Here is a 22,243-nt window from a genome sequence, read left to right on the forward strand (position 1 = left end):
AGTTTAAGTGTCTGCAAGTGTTTTTAGAATCATGAATTTTAACTATATACTATACTAGGCCTGTCATTCAATTAAAATGAACATTTTTGGTCTAATTAATAACATGATATGCCAATTGATGAATTTAGCTAATAACAATCAACTGCATATCAAAATTATTGGAGAAAAGCTCTAAAATGAAGATAATTTAAAGATGAATTATCATGGCAGACGAGTAAAGCACTGAGTAGTCATGACAAAAAGTGTTTTCAGAATTATTAATATATTGTTTATGCTTTTCAGGTTTAGTGGCCTCATGATTTCAAGGGCTAAAACACATAGCGATCAATTCATATGATATTTCTCATTAAAACTATTGTGTTTCTTTCAGAAAAGCAGTTGTGCAGCACCTCAAAAAGACTTCAGCAGCGTAAATGTTTATTATAACGAGCGATCTATTGTTGTTGGACATTTAAGGGCCATATCCAGGGGCCGAAAGTTTGAGACCCCTGACAGAGAACATGCAGACACTGAACCAACAATCAGGAAATACAACAACCATATCAGAAACAACAATCATGCCAACATACCCATGTTGATTTGGTCATTGGTTTGTGTGAGTTGTTTTCATGTAGAGTGTTAAAGTTTATCTCAGACCTCTTGAAATCAAGCTTAATCTAAAGTATGTGGCTTTGCTTGATTCCAAGTGCATTGGCATTCCAAATGTTTACAGCACTAAACAATCAGATCTCCATCAGTAGTCTAGTCACGCCATCAAACAGGGAGCAGGAAATTCACTATTAAAATGTTAGGCGTTATTCCGATTTTTTAATAAATTACTATAGACAAAAGTTTCATTTCATCCTTCAAGTTTGCCAAAACAAAAGGAAAATCCACATTAATCCACTTTACTGTTTAATGGAAGTTTATGGGGCTTATATATTATTTGTTATATTTACTTATATTTTTGTTAGAGCACTGACATACAATCTTCGCTATAAAAATATTTTATATTTGATTTGTAAAGCTGTCTAAACTGCCCATTCGAGGTGGGATCACTAGTCTATGAATATAAGGTTAAATGTATAGTTGTAAACAGCGCAAACAGTGATTATTTAATGAGGATATGGCAACATGGTCAATCTACAGTAATTATATGTTCTGTTCATTAAGTTTCATAGTGTAGATGCAGACGAATATACCTGCCACTTTATCAATGAATTGTGTTTTTGTTCATTATCGCATTACTAGCTTTTCACTTGACCAATATTTATTATGTGAAAATAATTTGAAAGCTACATGCTTTTTAATGTATTATTTACTTATAATTATTATTAGCATTAATACTTAACTAATTTGATTTAACATTAAATGTTTTTCCAAATGAAATTTACTGGTATTTGTACTATGTGACTACAAAATTTTTGGTATCGTGACAACAACAGTATTATTTAGTAATATTTAACCCATTAATTCTCAGCTAGTGAAGTCTGGGATAAGTTCTCCGTGTCATTAGAGTCTAGGGCTGGACAATAATTCAATATCAATATGTATCGCGATATAATTTTTTTCAATAACGGTGATATGATTTTTAAACACATTTCTGATATTTCGATATACATTACCAGTTTCCCATACATTGATTTATTTGTGCCGTTTGACTTCGTTGAATAAACATGAGCACTGCACGTTTCAAAATCAAAAAATGTCGCGGGTGTTTTATATAAATGTATCTGTGAAGGGAACCGACTGTCTTCAGAAAAGTTTCGATGGCATTTTCATTTGATCTGATAAAGAAGCGTTCATGAGCGGAGCTGCTTTGATTACAGCCATTACTGGAGAAACCGCTAGTTCTATCACTCTAAAAGCGCCTCCTGCTAGCAGAGCATGAGTTTTCATTTTAAATAAGCCCGTCTCCAGCAACATTTCCAGTTTTTGTTGTTCAATTTTTTTGTTTTCTGCAGCGACTCGGAGCACTTTTCATACCCTTTTTTTCTGGCTGAAGCACATTTGTTTCAATCTATAAGAATAATCAGCCTACACTACCAGTCAAAAGTTTTTGAACAGTAAGATTTTTAAGGTTTTTTTTTTTTTAAGAATTCTCTTCTGCTCACCAAGGCTGCATTTATTTGATCCAAAGTACAGCAAAAACAGTAAAATGTTGAAATATTTTTACTATTTAAAATTGCTTTCTATTTGAATAGATTTTAAAATGTAATTTATTCCTGTGATCATACATAGGTAAATTTTCAGCATCATTACTCCAGTCTTCAGTGTCACATGATCCTTCAGAAATCATTCTAATATGCTGATTTGCTGATTATCAATATTTATTTAAACAATCATTCATGATAACGTACACTGTGAACTGAAACACAGCACAGGAAGTCCAAAACCGGGCATAAACAGCAGGGGTCTCAAACTCAAATTACATGGAATATATAGTATATATGATGGATTCTAATATGCTGATTTGCTGATTATCAATATTTAAAACAGTTGAGTACATTTTTTTTTCAGGATTCTTTGATGAATAGAAAGATCCAAAGATCAGCATTTATCTGAAATAAAAAGCTTTTGTAACATTATACACTATTCCATTCAGTATAATTTTTATTATTTTTTTGGGAAAGAAATTATAGAAATTAATACTTTTATTTAGCAAGGATGCTTAAAATTTATCAAAAGTGATGATAAAGGCATTTATAATGTTACAAAAGATTTATATTTCAGATAAATAGTGTTCATATCGATATCGGAATTATATCGTATCGACCGAAATTAAGAAATATATCGTGATATCAATTTTGGCCATATCGTCCAGCCCTATTAGAGTCTAAGATCTCAAGTTTACATTTGTAGCACCCTCCCAATGCAAATAAAGTATTGTTTGTACTGTTGCTTATCAGTCTTATCCAATCAACTGTTGTGTTTACTTGCCAACAGAGATCTGACCGAGATGCCCAGAGTTCAATCTATTTATAGAAGCAGAAGAATTGCATGACGGCAGATCAGGGAACACCTCTAAAACACAATGACCAAACAATATGCACAGCCTAAGAGAAAGCCAGTGAGATGCAGTGAGCACACTAATTACATCCCGAGCCACACACACATACACACACAGAGGATGGGAGTGGTGTATTGTGCGAAGGAAAAGCTATATATGGAAAGTGATTTGTGGAGCCAGTGACTCTTTGCTGTACAGCAACGACACATTATTTCAATACTGACCGGTTCGTTCTCATAGTAATTTTCCCAGTGCAGCCTGTGAGGTTTCTTTGTCATCTGGAAGTAAGGTAGATGGGTTTAGAGCAACATTCCCCACAATGCCTGTTTAAACACATGCAGTTTTTAAATGGGAGAACAAAAGCATTATAGAATATAGCCACATGCTCTGGGTTAGAAACAGAAAGGCTATGCTCGGAATGGGATGCTGCCACACTACTCATACTATTTTCTTTAGTATGTACAGTATAATGTGCACAAAATTACACATGGAATACTCAGATGACCCACTACATTTGCTAAAAGGTGCAGTAGGAGTTATCCCATAATGCAATGGACTTAATCTCCAATTTCCAGTTTAATCATTCAATTTTAACTGCAATGTCTTTCTCAACTTATTATGTGACTGGACTGGACATTTCTGGATAAAAAAAAAAAGCTGTGTTTTTCAGTGCAGCATACCATGGTTTGAAACATTATTGCTGCACACAACAAACTGTTTCACATGTCTAAAGAAAAAGGGGAATCAAAATACATTGAGTAAATTCAAATAAATAGCCTACTACTAATAGGCTATTTAGTAGTATGCTAGTATTCCATTCCGACAAAGCAAAAGCACAAAATTACATATATACCAAATAGATTATGACAAAAGATGGCACACACTGAGATGACAGATCTTGAAATGGGTTATATGTGAATTTTTATATCCAGGAGAAATGAATGTTTACCTTTATAAGGATTTCTAAAATTAAGATTTTTTTTAATTTATAAAGAATCTGGTAAAACTTTACAATGAGGCTATATACAGTATGTTAACATTTATATTCCAATAGCTAACAAGAAAAACAATGATTATTAATCATGGTTAATTTTATATGTATTCTATATAATTAATAAATTAAATGCTGTAAAACTTGTTGATTGTTTGTTCCATCTAATGCATTAATAACAAATTGAACCTTACTGTGAAACGGTTACGAAAACCTAATAACATTTAGTATTTGCTCTTGTTTCAAAACGGTTTGACTGTTAGCAAAGCAAAACAACTAGCTAGATTAAATCCACAAGCCACAGCCAAAACTGAGCATATACTGTATTTCTCTGAATGTTTTTTTTTTTTTTAAATGTGAATTCTCCACATTTTTGAGGCTTTAAGACATTAGAGACGGAAGTTAAGAAAGAGCAACTATAATGGTACTTGAAAAAATTACAAGAATTCACACCTCTAAAGTTTCTTCCTTATTAAGTTTCTCAGCTCACTGGAGCCTTGGACTTTTGTATGTAATCCTAACTTGATATTTCTGTTTTTCCTGCTGAATATGTAACTGCACAGAGGAGTTTGTGTGTGCAGCCAGCGCCAGATGGACGCACGAGATCAAGGACAAAAAGAGGGATTCTTGACTGGAGACAACGGAGATCCTCTGTATGAGAAACCCCAAGACCTCTGCTAGTGACTGACAAACGCTGGTCAAAATTGCTGAGTAGGAATGGGTCATGATGACTGTCTAGTCAACCAAAAACCCACTAGTGGTTTTGATATTTTTAGTGTGTGATGTGAAAGCTAGCCAATCAGACTGCAGATTTGAGCTGTTTGTTCGCTATGGAAGATACACAAACACAGACATATTAGACAAAAACTGTTATTAACACATGCAGTGTTAATATTCCTGAGCATTTAACATTTCATAAGACAAAATAGTTACACACACAAACAAAAGACTGGACGGCTGCATGCAACAGCTTTTCACACAGAAACAAAAGCATGAGGCAGGTGTGTGTTATGGAAATGAGGGGCATGTTAGGAGCACAGGGCTGCTTTCTGTGGGGGGATTAGGTTTTAAAGCGTCTCTGTGTGCGAGACCACTGGGCCAGCTGAAAGGAATGAACTGTGGAATCCGTTTCCTCCATTTTCCCCTCCTTCCTGTTTGCCCAGTGAGAGTGAATCCGACAATGGGTCTGTTACGGCCTCAGAGAGCAGCTGCCTGACACGCACTCATGACAAAAACTGACTCCACAAGGGCACACCACAAAAAAAAAAAAAACTGCTGCCATCCAATTTTGTCAACAAAGCTTTGTTAATTTTTAGGAGCGGAGGCAGCGCGCCATGGTCCTGACATACACGTACTTATGATGAAAAAAATTTAATATTGATATCTTCTCAATACTACACATACCATAACAACATCCAGCTCTACTAACTATGAGGTTAAAAATCTATCGTAGTAGGCAGCAGTACCGCACCTTAACAATGGTTGACACCAGTCATAAAACAGAAAAAAAACACGACAACGCAGTGTGTAGCTATTACTGTCACACAAAATCATGTCAGAGGACATTACATACTAAAAGCGGGACACTCTAGCTGCACCTGAAAAAAGTTAGGTCACTGATTTTGTGAAAAAAGATGGAGCAAAAGACATCAGTATGCAGGAAGTGCTGATCAACAGTTATTTTGCATGCTTTTTGTACAACTCTCTCAGCCTCCCTACACTCACATTTTCACATTTTGATTCATGAACCAAAAAATAAAAAAAACACAAAATAAACAAAGTTAAAGATGAATCTGACTAATAGCATTTTTTTATTTATTAAACAATATATATAAAAATAAAAATCTATAGTGCTATCGCTAAACAAAATCTATAAATGATTCCTAAAATAATAATTTACTCACACTAAAGAAGCAATACAATAGTTATAGCAGAATGTCCAAGCTGTTATTGACTAATTCTATTTATTGAATTTAACTGAATATTGAATAATTCTATTATAGTGCCTTTTTAAAGATATAGACCCCAGGTTACCACATACTTTAATTGTATGGAAAAGAGCAGCATGAACATTCTCCGAAATCTCTCTTTTTGTGTTCCATGTAGGGAAAAACAAAACAAAACATACATTTCTATTTTTTTTTCCCCCTTTAAAAAAACATCCCAGGATATTCAGTCATATGTGGACAGCTCCATTTGTAAACAGTGGATCTCTCAAACCACCTTTCAAGATGTTGAGAAACGCATGTTTTCTTTGTATATATTATTTTCATGTAAACGCATGTGTCTTGATGCACCCAAGACAATGGACAACAAAACAACTGTCTACTATTGCAGCTAGTTCAGACTAGACTTGAAAAGAAAACATTCAAGCAATTAGAAAATTTGGAAATGCCCACACACAAATGTGCACAAAACTTCACGGAACATCTTCCGTAAGCCTGACATCAACATGCAGTGACACACTGACATAGTAAGTGATGTAAGTGGTCATGAAATCAGAGACCCTCCCCTCAATGAAATTCGATCTCAAGTGGTCACAGGAGACGCATGTTAACGCCAGATGTGAATGGCAATGTGTCTCGGCTGACCACTTGTGATCGGATCATCTGAGACGAATGTTAATACCAGTAGTAAATAGGGTCACTGATGGTGAGTATGGTGCATGCAGCAGTATCAGGCCGTACCTGATTGAGGTAATGGTATTCTTCAGGCTTTTTGAGGTGGAACAATGTCCTCTCCTCTTCACTCGCCCCTGCCAGCAGGTAGTAGAACACATGGTAATTCCTGGAAGAACAAACCAATGTACAATCAGGTGCAGTATGAACATATGTGCCTATAAATACATAAAGGGTTACAGTTTGGTCCAGATGGGAGCAGCTTGGATTATGTACAACTTGACTACCACCTTAAAAAGTTCCTTAACCAGTCACAACAGGTTTACAGAAAGGTTTACAGGTTTATTTTTGACTTGAATTTAATGAATTTAACATGTTCATCAAAGAAGAAGTGCATTCAAGTCATTGTATGCACTCTCAGGAAAAAAAGGAACAAAAGCTGTCACTGTAACAGTAACTTTTCAAAAGGTGCACTTTTGAACCTTTTAGATACTAATATGTACACTTTAGGTACTAATATGCAGTGTTGGGGAAAGTTACTTTTAAAAGTAATGCATTACAATATTGCGTTACTCCCTAAAAAGTAACTAATTATGTTTTTATGGAAAGTAATGCATTGTTACTTTTGAGTTACCTTTTTAGGCAGGGCTTGCTTGTTTGTTTTTAATATAAAAAAACTTCTCCTTTTACAAATGTAAAAGCCCTTTTCACAACAAAAGTGAAATGAATAAGCCTCAGTAGAGTGCGCAGCTCAAACATATTGCATGAAGAATATGACGCAGGAGAAGAAAATTCAACTATTCAGCAATAACAAAAATGAAACACAAATGTGTCATTTTTGCTTAGTATGGTTGAATTGGATCATCAAAGGTCAGAAGCAAAGACATTGGTTAAAAAAATGGGATTAAATACATAAATGATATTTATCTTATGTAACATTTTATTATTACAGGTTTGTATAATATTCTTGAGTTTGACTGTTTTTATTCATTTTGAGGAATGCTGAATCTGTTTTTGTGCAGGTGAGATGAGTAAATGCATGTTCACATTTAGTCTAGAACTACAGTAAGCATCATGTTCACACAGCACAAACAACGCCTCTGCACTTACTCCAACATGAGGGCTGTCAGTCAATACACGTGTAACAAAGTGGCGTTACTTATTTGAAAAAAGTAACTCAGATATTTCCATCTAAATTAAAAAGTAATGCGTTACTTCACTAGTTACTTAAAGTAATCTGATTACGTAATATATATATATATAACATGTCATGTCATTGACCCAGCTGGTAAGGACAAAAACTGAGAATGACAAAGAGATAGCTTTTAGGGTTGTGAAGGTGAGGAAATTTTCCCACCGGTTAATCGACGCGTGACAACACCGGTAATACCGGTATCACTGTGGGGGCGGGGGCGTTCCCTCTTTTCCTAGCTTTCTTACTGATTGTCACTTTATCATGTTTTGCATCATATGATGCTAAGCTGGTTTCAGTTTGATAAAGCATGTCCCCGATACTCAAGTACAGTATGACTGATGTGATTTACACCTAACTCCCAAAAACAAGGACATTATGGTCTGTTTCCTTCATAAACCCCTATGCCATGAAACCAGTGGGACTAGTAATGACAGCCAGTAGATAAAGCTGAGTGTCACACATATAAACTGAAAAATTACTCTGACAACACTGAACACTGTGGAGAAATGATTCCCACATGTTCACTACTGGATTTATTTCCTCACGAGCTTCTACCAAATCTACACTCTCTCGAGTTTAAATAAACTGTTGTCTAGTCCAGTATAATAATGTCCATTTAATTACAAAATATTTAAATTCAGCAGCTGGCTTCATTTCTTAACTGTTGAAATGAATATTCAACAGCATCAACAAATCATACAAGATCTCATACCTTTCATTGTGTTCCTGATAGACGAGCCGGGACTTCTCCAGCAGGTATTTCTCCACATATGCCCTGGATAAGAACAAACGCCAAATTAGACAGGGCTTCAAACACCTCTACAAGACTGCAGACTTATGCAGCTCTTACCCTCTAACTGTGCCACTTTCCTGATAGTTCACCTGGATGAACTTCCCAAAACGGCTGGAGTTGTTATTATGGGCTGTTTTAGCGTTGCCAAAAGCCTGTGAACACAGGAAAAACAAACAGCATAAGACAGGTGGCGGACTTAAAATGAAGGGAAAAATGAAATAAATAAATTCAATATATCAAAAATAAATAAATATGCTATGTCAAAGTGGGCTTCAGTTGAAAATTCAGTTGAAACTTATTTGCTTGTTTATTAACTAAGTTTCGACTTAATTTTCAATTGAAGCCCACTTTAAAATATTATGGCTGCCATTGAAAACCATAAAAAAAAAAACTAACTCTGGCATATGCATACTTTACCATTTAAATAACGGGCCTATAGCATTCTTGTTTCATATTACAGTAATTACAATTAGATTTAAATCCTTAAGTTGCCATACAAATCATTTAAAAAATATTCATTGCAAGCTTTACAAGACGCTATTACAGAAAAACAAGGCAGGAAAAAAACATGTTTGTCAAGCCAACGAACCCACAACTGTAAATGTATGAAGAGGTTGGCCATACCAGTGCATTCACATACTGTAGAAGTTTTAAAAGCACAGACTGTTTAATTGTAGGGGTCAGTGTGAGAGGGTGAAAAATTATGAAAAATAATTAAGAGTGTGATGCAAGACAACTTGACTAACATTGTAATTGGACTGCAACAAGAAAAAAAACTAATGTTTTGTAAGACCACACTAAGTCTGTTGTAAGTGTCCACTACATCCCCTTTCGGCCTGTTTTTGTTATGAGCCTGCCTGGAGAGCAGGAAGTTATTCAGTTGTGCATAAATGCTCTCGTTATTTGTAGCTATGCCACAAATAAACAAATTCCTCAGTGGAAGGAGCTGCCGAGGTCCGTCTGAAGGGACAGCGCTCGCTCCCGGCACCCACGGCCACTCCAGAGGTCAATCTCACAGCCAAGTGCACCAGACGCACACCGCCCTGTTATGAGTCAGACTCTCAGAGTGGGTTTTACGGCTCTCGGGGGAAGCAAGGACAAGCCGTTCTGCCACAGACTAATGGAATTCTGGGTAGGGCGGCACCAGTGGCGTACAGCTGACAGCCATGAGCTACTGTAACAGTCCAGCCATCATGACGCATCTAGCCAGCTATGTTAAGTAATGTCTTGAATGTCTAGATAAGGTTATGTCAAACACAGAGATAACTTTACAAATGGCCTCTGGAACCCGTGTTGGAAAAGTCTATTTAGCCCTTCACGATGAACAGCACTTGCCAAACATCAAGTGGATGTTGCACAGTTACTCCTCTGACATATTAATGAATGGTGCTTCAGAAATTCATCATTCGCTCCGCACACTAAATGGAAGAGGCCTGGACGCTCCAGGAAATCGGGTCAGACGAGGACAAAAATCAGCCGTTAAAGTGTCACCTCAACTCTTCCTGTGCAGTCAAAGACACAGCAATACTTCACGGCTATCACAGGCTTGCTGAGGCCAAAAAACTTTAAACAGACATGGAGAAAAGAGTGAGGATGGTCTACCAGACTTCTTGATACTCAACATTCCTGTTACTGCAGGAAACAGCTGCCATTAAAATCTGCTGAGATTCACATATCATGTACAGGGGTGCATTTTCCAAAAGCATTTTTAGCACTTCTGTTTAAAAAATGAGGGCCTTTGAAATTAGAAACATAAACGTGTGATTTTATTTAGGCTTCGTAACAGGTATTTATTATAATAATAATAATTATTATTAATATTATTATTTTCTTCATCATCATCATATTTTCAGGGCTGTCAAGTAATTAAATTTTTTATTTAATTATTTCATGCTGTGCCAATTAACTAATCAATCGAATTAAATTAATTGCACATCAATTTGAGCTGAGAAATTACCCACAAAGTCATTATAGTGTTAAATGAGGATAAATTGAATAAACTTTACAAAAATAGGTTTAGAAAGAAATATTTCGATTCAACATAGAATTTACGACACAAACCTTTAAGGCTACAATGTGGCCATAACAATTTTTTCAGAAGCTGCATCTGGAAAGTATTTAAGTATATTTGCAGAGACTGAGGTGGCATGAAAGCATTTACACTGTAATTAGAATTGCATAAATAATGCTAGGAGAATTCATGGGTATTAAAAGGCCATTACTGAATACTGAAATATTAAAGTCTTTCTTTCTTGCTTTCTTTCAATAAAATGATACTCTAAATATGAAAAATGAAGCAAGTGACTGTCTTTATGAATGGGTCACTGAATCATTGGTTCACTCAATTCGCTCAAAATGTGGATTCATTCTGTAAAGAAACTGCTGTGTGTAGCTCGGAAAGGCAGAATAGTTCTGCTTTCGCTTTGGAACTATTTTCGTTGGTGAAATTGAACAAAAACAGACTATATTGTGTATAAAATATCACAATATTAACGTATTTATTGAACTGTTGCATAAAATCAATATCATATTTTCAATCATGTTGATATTCGGTAAAAAAAAACGCACTCCTGCTGGTTTGATATTGCTGAACTATATCATATGCTATAAATATAAGACAAAAATCCATACAGGGGCAGTTTTTGCCCTATATTTCGAATTTTAGGGGCATATAACTACATTCAAATAGGCTACATCACACAGATAGTCGTCCTGCATCATGTTCATCAGCAACTGCATGCAATGTAAGTAGAGATGCACCGATTGCAATTTTCTTGGCCGATTCCGATTTTTCGTTAGTGTGATCTGCCGATACCGATTTTTGCCGATTCCGATTTTCTTTCTAAGAACTATAATTGACAGCATATACAAACAAAAATCTACTTTTCTTCAACGCAAAGTTTTATTTTCATAAAAAAACACAAGTAAATAGTCAGTAATAAAATAAGAACAAATAAAAAAAATGTCAAACAACAGCACAAATAAATGCAATAGAATAAAGAGAGCTATGAAACTAAGTTTTTCAGGTTAAGTAAGTTTTTATTCAGGTAAGAAATACTACAGAAATTAAAGTAATCAAATGTAAAATAACACATCCAGGGACGTTATTGCCTGTGCCGCTGGTAACAAAACTGATCGGCTCGAAATCGGAAAGAAGTGAGACTGACCGACCGATCACCGATCCGGGCCGATCATGAGGAAAATCGGCCGATTCCGATCCCTGGCCGATCGATCGGTGCATCTCTAAATGTAAGATGACTTACAGGTCTCTGGGCTGGGTGCATTAAATCCATTAATAATTTTTCCATAATTAATCAATTAATGTGTTACATAGACAGTCCTAATCATTATTGTTGTTATTATTTTACTAAAATATTTATTTCATGATGGTCTTTTTGATCCGCATTGGTTGTAATATAGTGTCAAACCACTGTCTGTTCACTCTTTTTGGCATTTGCAGTATTCACCTTTAAATTCCTTCATTTGGATGATAATAAGCACTGTAAAAAATTTTTTTTGTGATTTTAACAGTAGAAGACTGTAAAAATGCTACAGTAAAAACCTGTTAACTGGTTAACAGTAAGTTTCCATAATATATTCGGTGAATAAATGTAATTACATTTAATGTGATTTTACAGTAAAATACTGTTAAAAATACGGTTTTTGGAAGTGAAAAAGAAAAGTCGTTGTATAATTTACAGTGAAAAACCGTAAACTGACACTCCCAGAATTCCCTGCATGACACTTCATATTTGATGTTTTTTTGTTGAAATAACATGTTTCTTCTTAGTTTTTTCTTATCAGTTGTGTACACTAGGGTTTAATCTTACATCTAATGTTGTTAAATTAATGTTTATTGCATTATTTCAGTATCATGTTTGTCACCATGATGGGGGTTAGTGTTTGTGTGAATGACACTGTGCACCTTCTATATATAAGTATTGTCCTCCTCAGCTGGTAGAAAAGCTGTTTGTGATGAGCTCTGGTTCATCATGTGACTTTCTCATCACCACCAGTTTTTGGTGGTTATCAGTGCATTACAATGGTTCAAAACAGATATTAGTACTTCAATATGTTGGTTTATTAACATTACATCAGTTAATGAAATACGGTATTTTATTGTGAATTTAAGTTAGCTCAAATAATCACATTAAGGCGACTGTGTATATATTGCGAAAGGCCTGCTATGAAAGGGAAGGGTGTATTCTACCCCATCATGCTCTGCTGCTTACTGGCAGTGGCAAATCCTCCACAGATGAAATAACAACACAAAAGGCTTTTGTCTTGAGTTAAAGGTCTTGATCTCATAGGAGAAGTTGGGGGAGTGAATAAACGACTGAGAAGTCGAATTCATCACAATTACCGAAATCTGCTCTGACACATATTGAACTGAGAATAAAATGATATCAAAAGCAGGAACGGGAAGTTTGTGGCTTTTCCCGGCACAAGACACAGGGGAACGTTTAGCAAACATATTTTGGATGAGCTCCACAGAGGGCGTTCAGTGTAAGAGCTTGTGAATTGATCTCAGGGGCTGAGAAATGAAACCATTAGAGCATTCTGTCACTCACACAAACACACAACAACAACCCGCTCTGATCTCACGCCACGTCTTCTAATGGACCGCATCAGGTAAATATTATCTCTTGGCCAGAGAGCCATCACAGGGGAAATACTCTCAAAACAGTGTCAGTGTGATAAGACCATAATCCTCTCCACGTGTGAGCGCAGAGTTTGCAATGTGTTTGGGCCTGCAGAGCCTCAGGTGCCTCTCTTAACCAGGCGCGAGTGTAACGGCATATGTTTATTTCTATAGATCAAGTATTCCCCAATTCTTTTGTCAGCTGAACCCCTTTGATTTTTAAATATTTACTTGACGTAACTCCTGAGATGTTAATATTTTAATAATTTAACATAACATTCATATGTCCAGTTCTCTGATGTCAATGGTCACAACACATGCAGGTAAACGATTCAAAATTTTCAGAATTTTTCATCTTTTTTAGTAAGTGATTTATTTTGAATTTCTTTTATTAGTTTACATTTTATATTTCATTTATTGATTTTAAATTCACAGAATAAATTTGAAAACATATTACAACACAAAACAGATTATTTTCCACTATACAAAAAAGGTTCTATTAAACTCCAGTAATATTTCAATATTTTATAATATAATAATATAATTACATACAATTACAATGTGTTTTTACTGTTTATTTGAAATACATTTAAAAAAAAACTGCAACCTTAATGAGCATAAAAGACTTTTTATAAACATTTAAAAATATATATTTTAATATATTTAATTTCTTTAAAATTATTCCAACCCTTTGAGCGGTAGTGTATATACATTTATTATTATTTGATTTTTTTTTTTTTACAATTCATTTTGCATACACGCACTCATCTGAGTTAGAGCTTGTTGGTGGATTGTACATTTAGGCACAAAAATTGATAGTATCGCAAAAATCAGCTGGGGTCAGGTCACAGGGTTACTTAACTTTCAGTGACTACAGAGATGTTACTAGGAAACGTGTTGTGTGGCTGTTTTGGACACTGTAAATCCCCGGCGGTGGAGTGGGTTTAGTGTGACTAACACCACTGGACACAGTCATCCTGCCTGAGTACTTTGTGATTTCTCTGAGGTCAATGCCAGCCTCACCCAAAACTCCTCCAAAATCACTGATGACCAAAGACACGTCAGTTACATGTGTCATGGACTGTCTCTGTGAACACACTACATCACTGCTAAGCTATGACTGTGGCTACAGCTAAAAACGATCACATGCTTTTTTTACCACTATAGTTTTATTAATATTTTGATCACCTTATATTTTTACATTTTCAGTTATCATTTTAATTTAAGTTCTAATATTTAAAATCTTGTTTTATTTTGGCTTTATTTCTAACAAAATAGTTTTTAACAGTTTTAGTTAACAATAACAACACTTCTGCTTTGAGATACAGATTTCACAGTGAGCATTTAAGGGCCTCTAAGAAAGCTCCATATTTTGAAATGTCAAATGATTCATTCAAAATACTTAAGTAACTTCCAGTAAGTGTTTTTCTTGGATTGGACTCACAACACCTTAGGAATTACATGAAAAGGCGCTAATAAATCAGTATTAACATCAACAACTTGAGCTCATTGTAGAAGCCTGGAGACACATGCAAATGTGTTTCCTTGTGGACTGATAACTCCTGCACTTTGACTGCTGGAAACTATATGAAGCCAGCCAATCAGACTTAAACTTGCCGTATTGAGATAATTCGCAATAAGCCTCATACAATGCATGAAGTGTCAAGTGGGTGGGTCGTGCAATTCACAGGAAAACATAAAAACAGCATATCTGTGTGTGATGTTTTACTGCACTTTATAAATCACTCTCAATAGGAATGAGCCCAACGTCATATCATTAGGACAGTATTATATTTGGTTGCCTTCCAAGTGTTTTGGCACTCTGTCATCACCTATATGCTGTACAGACTATCCAGAAAATTACAACAGCACTCATTTTCCACATTTCCTCTTTCAGTTTCAGACTCACGTGCTGTTCTGCTAAGTGACTCACCTCTTGGCTTACGCCAGAAATAGGACATTTTTCCTGGATTACAGTGCAAAGGCACAAAAGGAAGTTGCACTACAGAGTGTGAGAGTGTTTTGAGCGGCCTAAATGAAGTCAATCCTCCTGAGTGTCTTTAGATTATCTGTGGGACGCATTCAGTTGTTGTAATGGGAGTGGCAGCTCGGCTAATGCTGTGCTCTCTGGTCAATAATAATTCAGTCTGCCGCTGTATGTGACCGGGCCTGTTCAGGGTCACACTGAGCCTCATTGATTCAACAACACAGCCCAACCCAGCCCAACATACTGTTAAAGAAGAAAAAAAAACACAACTAAAAAAATAATGATCCACAAGACATCATTGCTCTAGGTCAACACTATAACTAGTAAAAATACAGCGATATTGTGCTAGTCCAGGGCTAGTATTGCAATTCCTTTACATCTGTATAAATTTCTATGTATGGTCTCAAGAAGAACGTTTAAAAAAAATATTTGATATATTTTTTTATTTTATTTTTTTGTGATGCACCAAAATGATTTTTTAGAAACCAAAAATAGTTTATTTAATAATCAAGAAATGAATCAGATATATTTATTAATCAACACTGAAATAAAAACTGAGTTGTATGAGCATTTAATTTGCAACGGCAGCTTTTAAATTAACTTTTTCAATTGTATAATTAAGTTTCTACTCCAATTTATTGTTGAAATATGTGACCCTGGACCACAAAAGGTTTTTTTATTTTTTTTATTGAGATATATACATCATCTGAAAGCTGAATAAATAACCTTGATGTATGGTTTCTTAGGATAGGACAATATTTGGCCGAGATACAGCTACTTAAAAATCTGAAATCTGAGGGTGCAAAAAAAATACAAAAATAAAAATATTGAGAAAATCAACTTTAAAGTTATCCAAATGAAGTTCTTAGCAATGCATATTACTAATCAAAAATTACGTTTTGATATATTTAGAGTAGGAAATTTACAAAATATCTTCATGGAACATGATACTTAATATCCTAATGATTTTTAGCATAAAAGAAAAATCGTTAATTTTGACCCATACAATGTATTTTACAAATATCCCTCTGCGACTTACAGTATGACTGATTTTGTGGTCCAGGGTCACATATAAACATTAAAACAGTTGCTGTAATAAAAACTTGTTTTCATGTAAGATTTTTCAAACAATCATTAAATAATGAAGACAAGTTATAACGAATATGTATTACTGTGCATATATTTAGCAAAATACTACTTTCGAAATATATATTTTTTCTAGTTTACTAAAAACTAATTGAGGCTTGTCACAGCACTTATATTTTATTGCTCTTTTGTTGGTTTTGATTGCTTCTATTGTCCTCATTTGTATGTTACTTTGGATAAAAGTGTCTGCTAAATGACTAAATGTAAATGTAAAAAATATGGCTTTCCTGAAGTAAATGTAAGATCACATGACAGTTTACAAGCATGGTTCACGTGCCACTTGAAATGACACGCTACAGCATTCTGTCACACCACATTTAAAGGGTTAGTTCACCCAAAAATGAAAATTCTGTAATTAATTACTCACCCTCATGTCGTTTCAAACCCGTAAGACCTTCGTTCATATTCGGAACACAAATTAAGATATTTTTGATGATGACAGAATTTTCATTTTTGGGTGAACTAACCCTTTAAGACCATCAAAAGACATTTATTGTTTCATAAAGTCTCAGCTTTTAAATTCTGTCAAATTTGTTTCAAAGTAGCACCAAGCATATTGCGAAATCATTGGTGAAATCATTAAAGGGGTGGTTGATTGCGATTTCACTTTTTTAACGTTAGTTAGCGTGTAATGTTGCTGTTTGAGCATAAACAATATCTGCAAAGTTACGAAGCTGAAAGTTCAATGCAAACTGAGATATCGTCTTTTAAAATTCTGTCAGTTTAATGCCTACAAAAATGGCTGGTAGGGACTACAACAAGTTACTTCACGGGTTCGTGACATCACAAACCCAGATAAACCCCGCCCTCGGGAAAAGGCAACAAAGGGGGCGAGGCCATGCTGCGCTGCTTTAGAGAAGAGGAAGAGAAAACTAGAGGTGCACGTAAAAATCTATTCATATATGAATCGAACAATGAACTGTTCCAATTATACACTTATTTTCACATAGCTATGAGAAGCGTTAAACATGGCGTGCGGTTGCCGTACTGTATTAAAGCTTTAATCAGGATAAAACCGTAGATTAAAAGCTAACATAAGAAGTAGCATTTACAAATAACAGCATTATCTAAAAGTATGAGACAACAACAAACAAAAAACATAGGCCTACCATTAAAAGCCGTGCTTGCACAGGTTCTGCACGATCCTCTTCAATAATATCCTCTGCTTCTCAATCAGGCTCAAACTGATAAGCGATATTAACGACGCCGTTGTTTACAATACAACCGGAGCACATGCCGCTGAGGTGAGGGGCGGGACGCTTAGACGCGCACTAGAGGCGGTTTAGCCAATCACAACACACTGGGCTAGCTAACCAATCAGAGCCCATCGCCTATTTATGAGGGCGGGGCTTCATAAAAGCAGGAAATGATCAGCGCGTTTCTCAGAGAAGGGACAGAGCGGTGTGGAATAAAGGTAAATTATGTGAAAAATAATGCGTTTTTTTTTTTTAAACGAAGCATTAATACATGTTAGACTGCACCCCATAAACACAATCAAGCCTATAAAAAAAACAGTGGAACCACCCCTTTAAACGAAATTTATTGTGCTACAGATATGCATTCCAGAGCAAACGCTGACAGAACAAACCCTGCACGTTAGAGAGCACAGCACCTGTGTTTCTCTCCAGATATTCTTAAATCTGCCAGCAACATTGAGAGGGTCTTTGGGACCGTCAGATTTGGGACACAACCCAGACGTCTGCACTGCAGAAACCCTGGAATCTGCATCTGCTACATAATTATATAACCCCCCACCAAAGCTCCCAGCATAACGGCAAACTCTGGATGCAATTAAAACCTCTGCACAGAGTTAAACCTTCACACATCTGACATCAGCCAGCATTAAGTATTTATGTGACGCTCTTGGAACGCAAATGCATCTGTGCATCCAGATTAGTCATCTGGAAAACTGGCCAAAAACAGGAAGCAACAGCAAGTCTAATTACAAACCTTGATGAAGTGTAATGCTGCTGGACTCTAAAATACAACACTACTTCTCACAGTAAGTGTGCTTAATCTCAAACATCAAACACAATAAGTAATATAATGCAATCATCAAGTCACAACATACCAAGCGTTACAGAGATTTTACCATGATTAGGAACAGTTAAGCATAACACAAAGCAGAGTGCCACAAAAACCCTTAACCGTCCATGGTAAAACTGTAAATCAGTGCCTTAAACTGAGTTTTTTTTATGAAACAAAGACAACAGAAACATGCTAAAAGATAAAACAAGTTGCGTTAATTCATGGCATTCATGTCAAATTAAGACAAAAAAAGACAAAAGACAAAAAAAAACATCAACCAAACAAGACAAAAAAGACAAAACACAAGACAAAAAGTGACCCATCCCAATTTAGCCACTATTTTACAATGTAAATGTTAACCTAAAATGTTGGTAGTTCAATCAGTCAATCCATGACCCTATTACAGAATTCAATCATTGCACAGATGCAAGCATAATGTTTTTACATTAGCTTTAAAAGTGCTTAATCTAATAGGATTTCAGAGTCTGAACTATCCATTTATAGTGAAGAAATTAACAAATGTTAGTTTCAGAGAGGGAGTATGAGACAGAAAGACACTTATGATGCCTCATGACAGAGCTAGAGAGGACTCATTACTCAAATTTCAATAGCGCTCCATGTCTAAGCAGTGGTGCCTTGCAGCAATTAGTCAGGGATGTGAAACGAGGGTCTGTGTTCATGTGAGTGATGATCAGTCTTGTGTACTTGAAGAAAGCTCAGTATTGCAGCAGACAGAGCTGAAAATGAGCACATTTACGGCCCTATGATTTCCGTGATGTGGAAAATGAGGACACAGTCATGGAATCCAGTCATAAAAATGAAATTTTCCAGTATAACATGGTATGTCATGGAATTTGGCAAATTTTGAATGAATAAATCAAAAGTAGGGTTAATCAGATTATGCATGTAAATATTAAAGTGCAAAAAGACTGCTATATAAATATGAAGTCAGCATGTTCTGCGTGTCTCTGTGTGAACGAGTGTCTCCGAAAGTCTTCATAACAACCCATCAAGATTTAAGTTCTTGAAGAAATATATTAATTTTTTACAGTAGAATGTACTCCCTATCGTCTTAATACAATTTTTCTTCCATGTTTTAATTTTAACAGTAGACCTTGTTTGTGCAGCACGTTGTTTACCAAAATATAACAAGAATTATTATAATGTTCATTAATTACATTTTAAAAGATAAATTAAATATTTAATGTTTTATGCCTTCATCTGATTGCCACTGTTTTTTATTTTAAGAAGTATTAAATCCTGAAATTTCCGATAAATGAAAACAACCTGTACGAATGTAAAGAAATTATTCAACTGATAAAGTTTTATGAATTAAAATGATTAGAAATGCTTTTTGATTATAAAAATTTAATTTAACCATTTTCGTTTTAATGAACCAGATTTTATAGGGCCATACAATGTAATTTTTGTTAAACTTGTAATAAATTGATGTTAAATTTCATACCCTCAATTAATTATACATGTTTTTTTAATTACTAAAATTTTATTTAACCATTGAAACATAATTTTAGAAATATTAAAATTGGAATTATCACTGGCCCAATCAATGATAAAAATTCATCAACACAGAACCCATAAAACTTAAAAACAACATAAAACAAAAGAGTGCATATGTATTTGGGGGGAAAGAAAAAAAATGAATTCATGGCACCCTAATAACAGAAGAGCTGTTTTGTGTATAACGGCATCCCTCATTCAGCACACGCAGGGAAGTTTAGTCTCTTATCTTTCAGTGGTCTGTGAGTCACGGCTCAAACTCGCCTGCTCTCCTTCAACCCTGAGCTGAAAGCTACATCCTTCCCCTCATCCTGTCACAGACTGCTCTTCCTCTCACACTTACGATACACAACAAGAAAGCGTGACTATCAGAGTATTCTTTAAATATCTTTTTCTCCTAAACATACACACAAAAAACACACACACTTCCCTGTGATAGCAGTCTATTCAGAGTTAATTAGCGTGGCTTGTATTTTAAACACAGGGCTTTGACGTGCCCTTCCAAAGCCATTCCTCACTTCCTGCTCGACCACGGCATTACAATGACTGGGCACTGGAATTGTTCTTGTCATAATATTTAACAATAATATCTAAAATTATTTTAAAATAGAAATTGTTGTCTATCATTATTTGACTTTATTCGGCTTTATATGATGCAAATATCAGGCAATATATCGGTTTGATATTTAACTTTTGAGTTTTGCAATTTAGAATTTTGAGTAATGTCATTCAAGTATTTTTAACTCCGTTTAAAAGCTTTGATGTCTTCTAGTCAGTGCAGAAAAGGCGATGAAAAAAAGATTCAATGTTGGCCTAGTAATCAGGTTTTCTCTTAGCCTTGAGGGATATAGTCTTTTTACGCCTTTATAGTTTCCTACAGGTGTGTGTGTGCACATTTGATGAATTATGTCAAGATTCAGTCTGAAGGCAATAACAATATACAGGGACTGTTTTTGTATTTGTAAGTTTTGCATGACTGATTATTATTTCCTGAGGCTGAATTCACTCATGTAAGATGATTTGTGTTTATCAGTTTATAATGTGTCAAGCCGTCTGCACACTGTAAGTACAGCTTTATTTGTGTAAAGTGTTAACAAAATGCTTTACAGAAGACATGCATGAATGCATTCACAGAAAAGAAACAGACAAAAATGTGCATATAATAGAAATCAAGAATACGAAAAAATAATCCTCAAAGAAAGGCCCTATGTGAAAAATCTGTTTGAGAGATACTTTTTAAAAAGTGAATAAAAAGCCAATTGCTCAAACAGAGCACTTATTTAAAAAAAATAATAAAAACAAATCTTTTTTTTAACAATAATTTCACCTTGCTTAAAACTGCCACTATGATTATCACAGCTAGTCTTGACTTGATTTCAGGATTAACATTTCCATATTTTAATATGGAATGTATTCATGAAATGTAAATGTTGTAATAATATATTTACTTGTAGAGTAAACCGTTTGAGTTTGCTTTATGACACTAAGCACATTGAACCTAATACTGTTGCATGTATAACTAAGCATGTCTTTTGGAGAAGTATTTGAGCAGAAGGTTGGGTAGGCATACCCATAATCCATCTGCACTTGATTAATTAAATTTTTTGTGTTTGGTAAAAACATGGGGAGTTATGAGGATGTGTACATTTAATTGTCTTTTATAAGAATAAAAGACAAAACAACCACTTTGGGTTTTGATGGTGACTTAAAGGGGTCATATGATGTTGCTAAAAAAAACATTATTTTGTGTATTTGGTGTAATTTTATACGGTCTTTATACGCATTGCGTTGCATCGCGCCGTGTAAACTAGGGGTGGAACGGTTCAACTTTAGAACTTTAGAAAAACTAAACTTTCAAAAAAAAAATTTAAGAAAATAAGAATAATCTATCTAACTACAAGTAACAGCACAAATAAATACAATAGAGTAAAGATAAAATCAGTGTTTGTTAGGTAGGTCTAACATTAGTTTTAGGTACATAAATTGAATAAAGTAATGAAATGTAAAACAGCATTGCATATTTGACTGTATAAATTAAAGATTAATCTTTATTAAAGTTACAAAAGCTATTCAATCAAGAGCAGTGAGTGATTTCTTTGTTGTTGCTGTTTGATTAATATTAAGAAAGTGCTGCACATCGTGACGTAGACATGTGGGGGCGTGTTAGAACGAGCCGTTTTAGGTAGGCGTGGTTGACTCTTAAATTTTATAAAGATTATCTCTTTGAATTTGAGACTTTAGTCTTTGCAACTTTACAGATCTTCTTTATGCACCAAGAGCTTGTAACACTCCAAAGAGAAAGGAAGAATTTAAATCGCATCATATGACCCCTTTAA

The 22,243-nt window shown here is 34.9% G+C and overlaps 1 protein-coding gene across 7 annotated transcripts in view; it reads right to left on the minus strand.

Annotated features, from left to right (window-relative positions):
- Positions 1–22,243, minus strand: part of LOC107730155 (unconventional myosin-IXa-like) — a 141,529-nt gene that overhangs the window by 57,670 nt on the left and 61,616 nt on the right. For all 7 annotated transcript variants that reach the window (XM_016540901.1, XM_016540899.1, XM_016540894.1 and 4 more), the window contains exons 3-6: positions 8,644–8,738; positions 8,506–8,568; positions 6,668–6,767; positions 3,214–3,267 (exon numbers count right to left, since the gene is read on the minus strand). In XM_016540901.1, coding sequence (XP_016396387.1) covers positions 3,214–3,267; positions 6,668–6,767; positions 8,506–8,568; positions 8,644–8,738 — 312 coding nt within the window. The remainder of the gene's footprint in view (positions 1–3,213; positions 3,268–6,667; positions 6,768–8,505; positions 8,569–8,643; positions 8,739–22,243) is intronic.

This window comes from Sinocyclocheilus rhinocerous, unplaced genomic scaffold, assembly GCF_001515625.1.
Source record: "Sinocyclocheilus rhinocerous isolate Xijiao unplaced genomic scaffold, SAMN03320098_v1.1 scaffold36, whole genome shotgun sequence".
NCBI lineage: Eukaryota > Metazoa > Chordata > Actinopteri > Cypriniformes > Cyprinidae > Sinocyclocheilus > Sinocyclocheilus rhinocerous.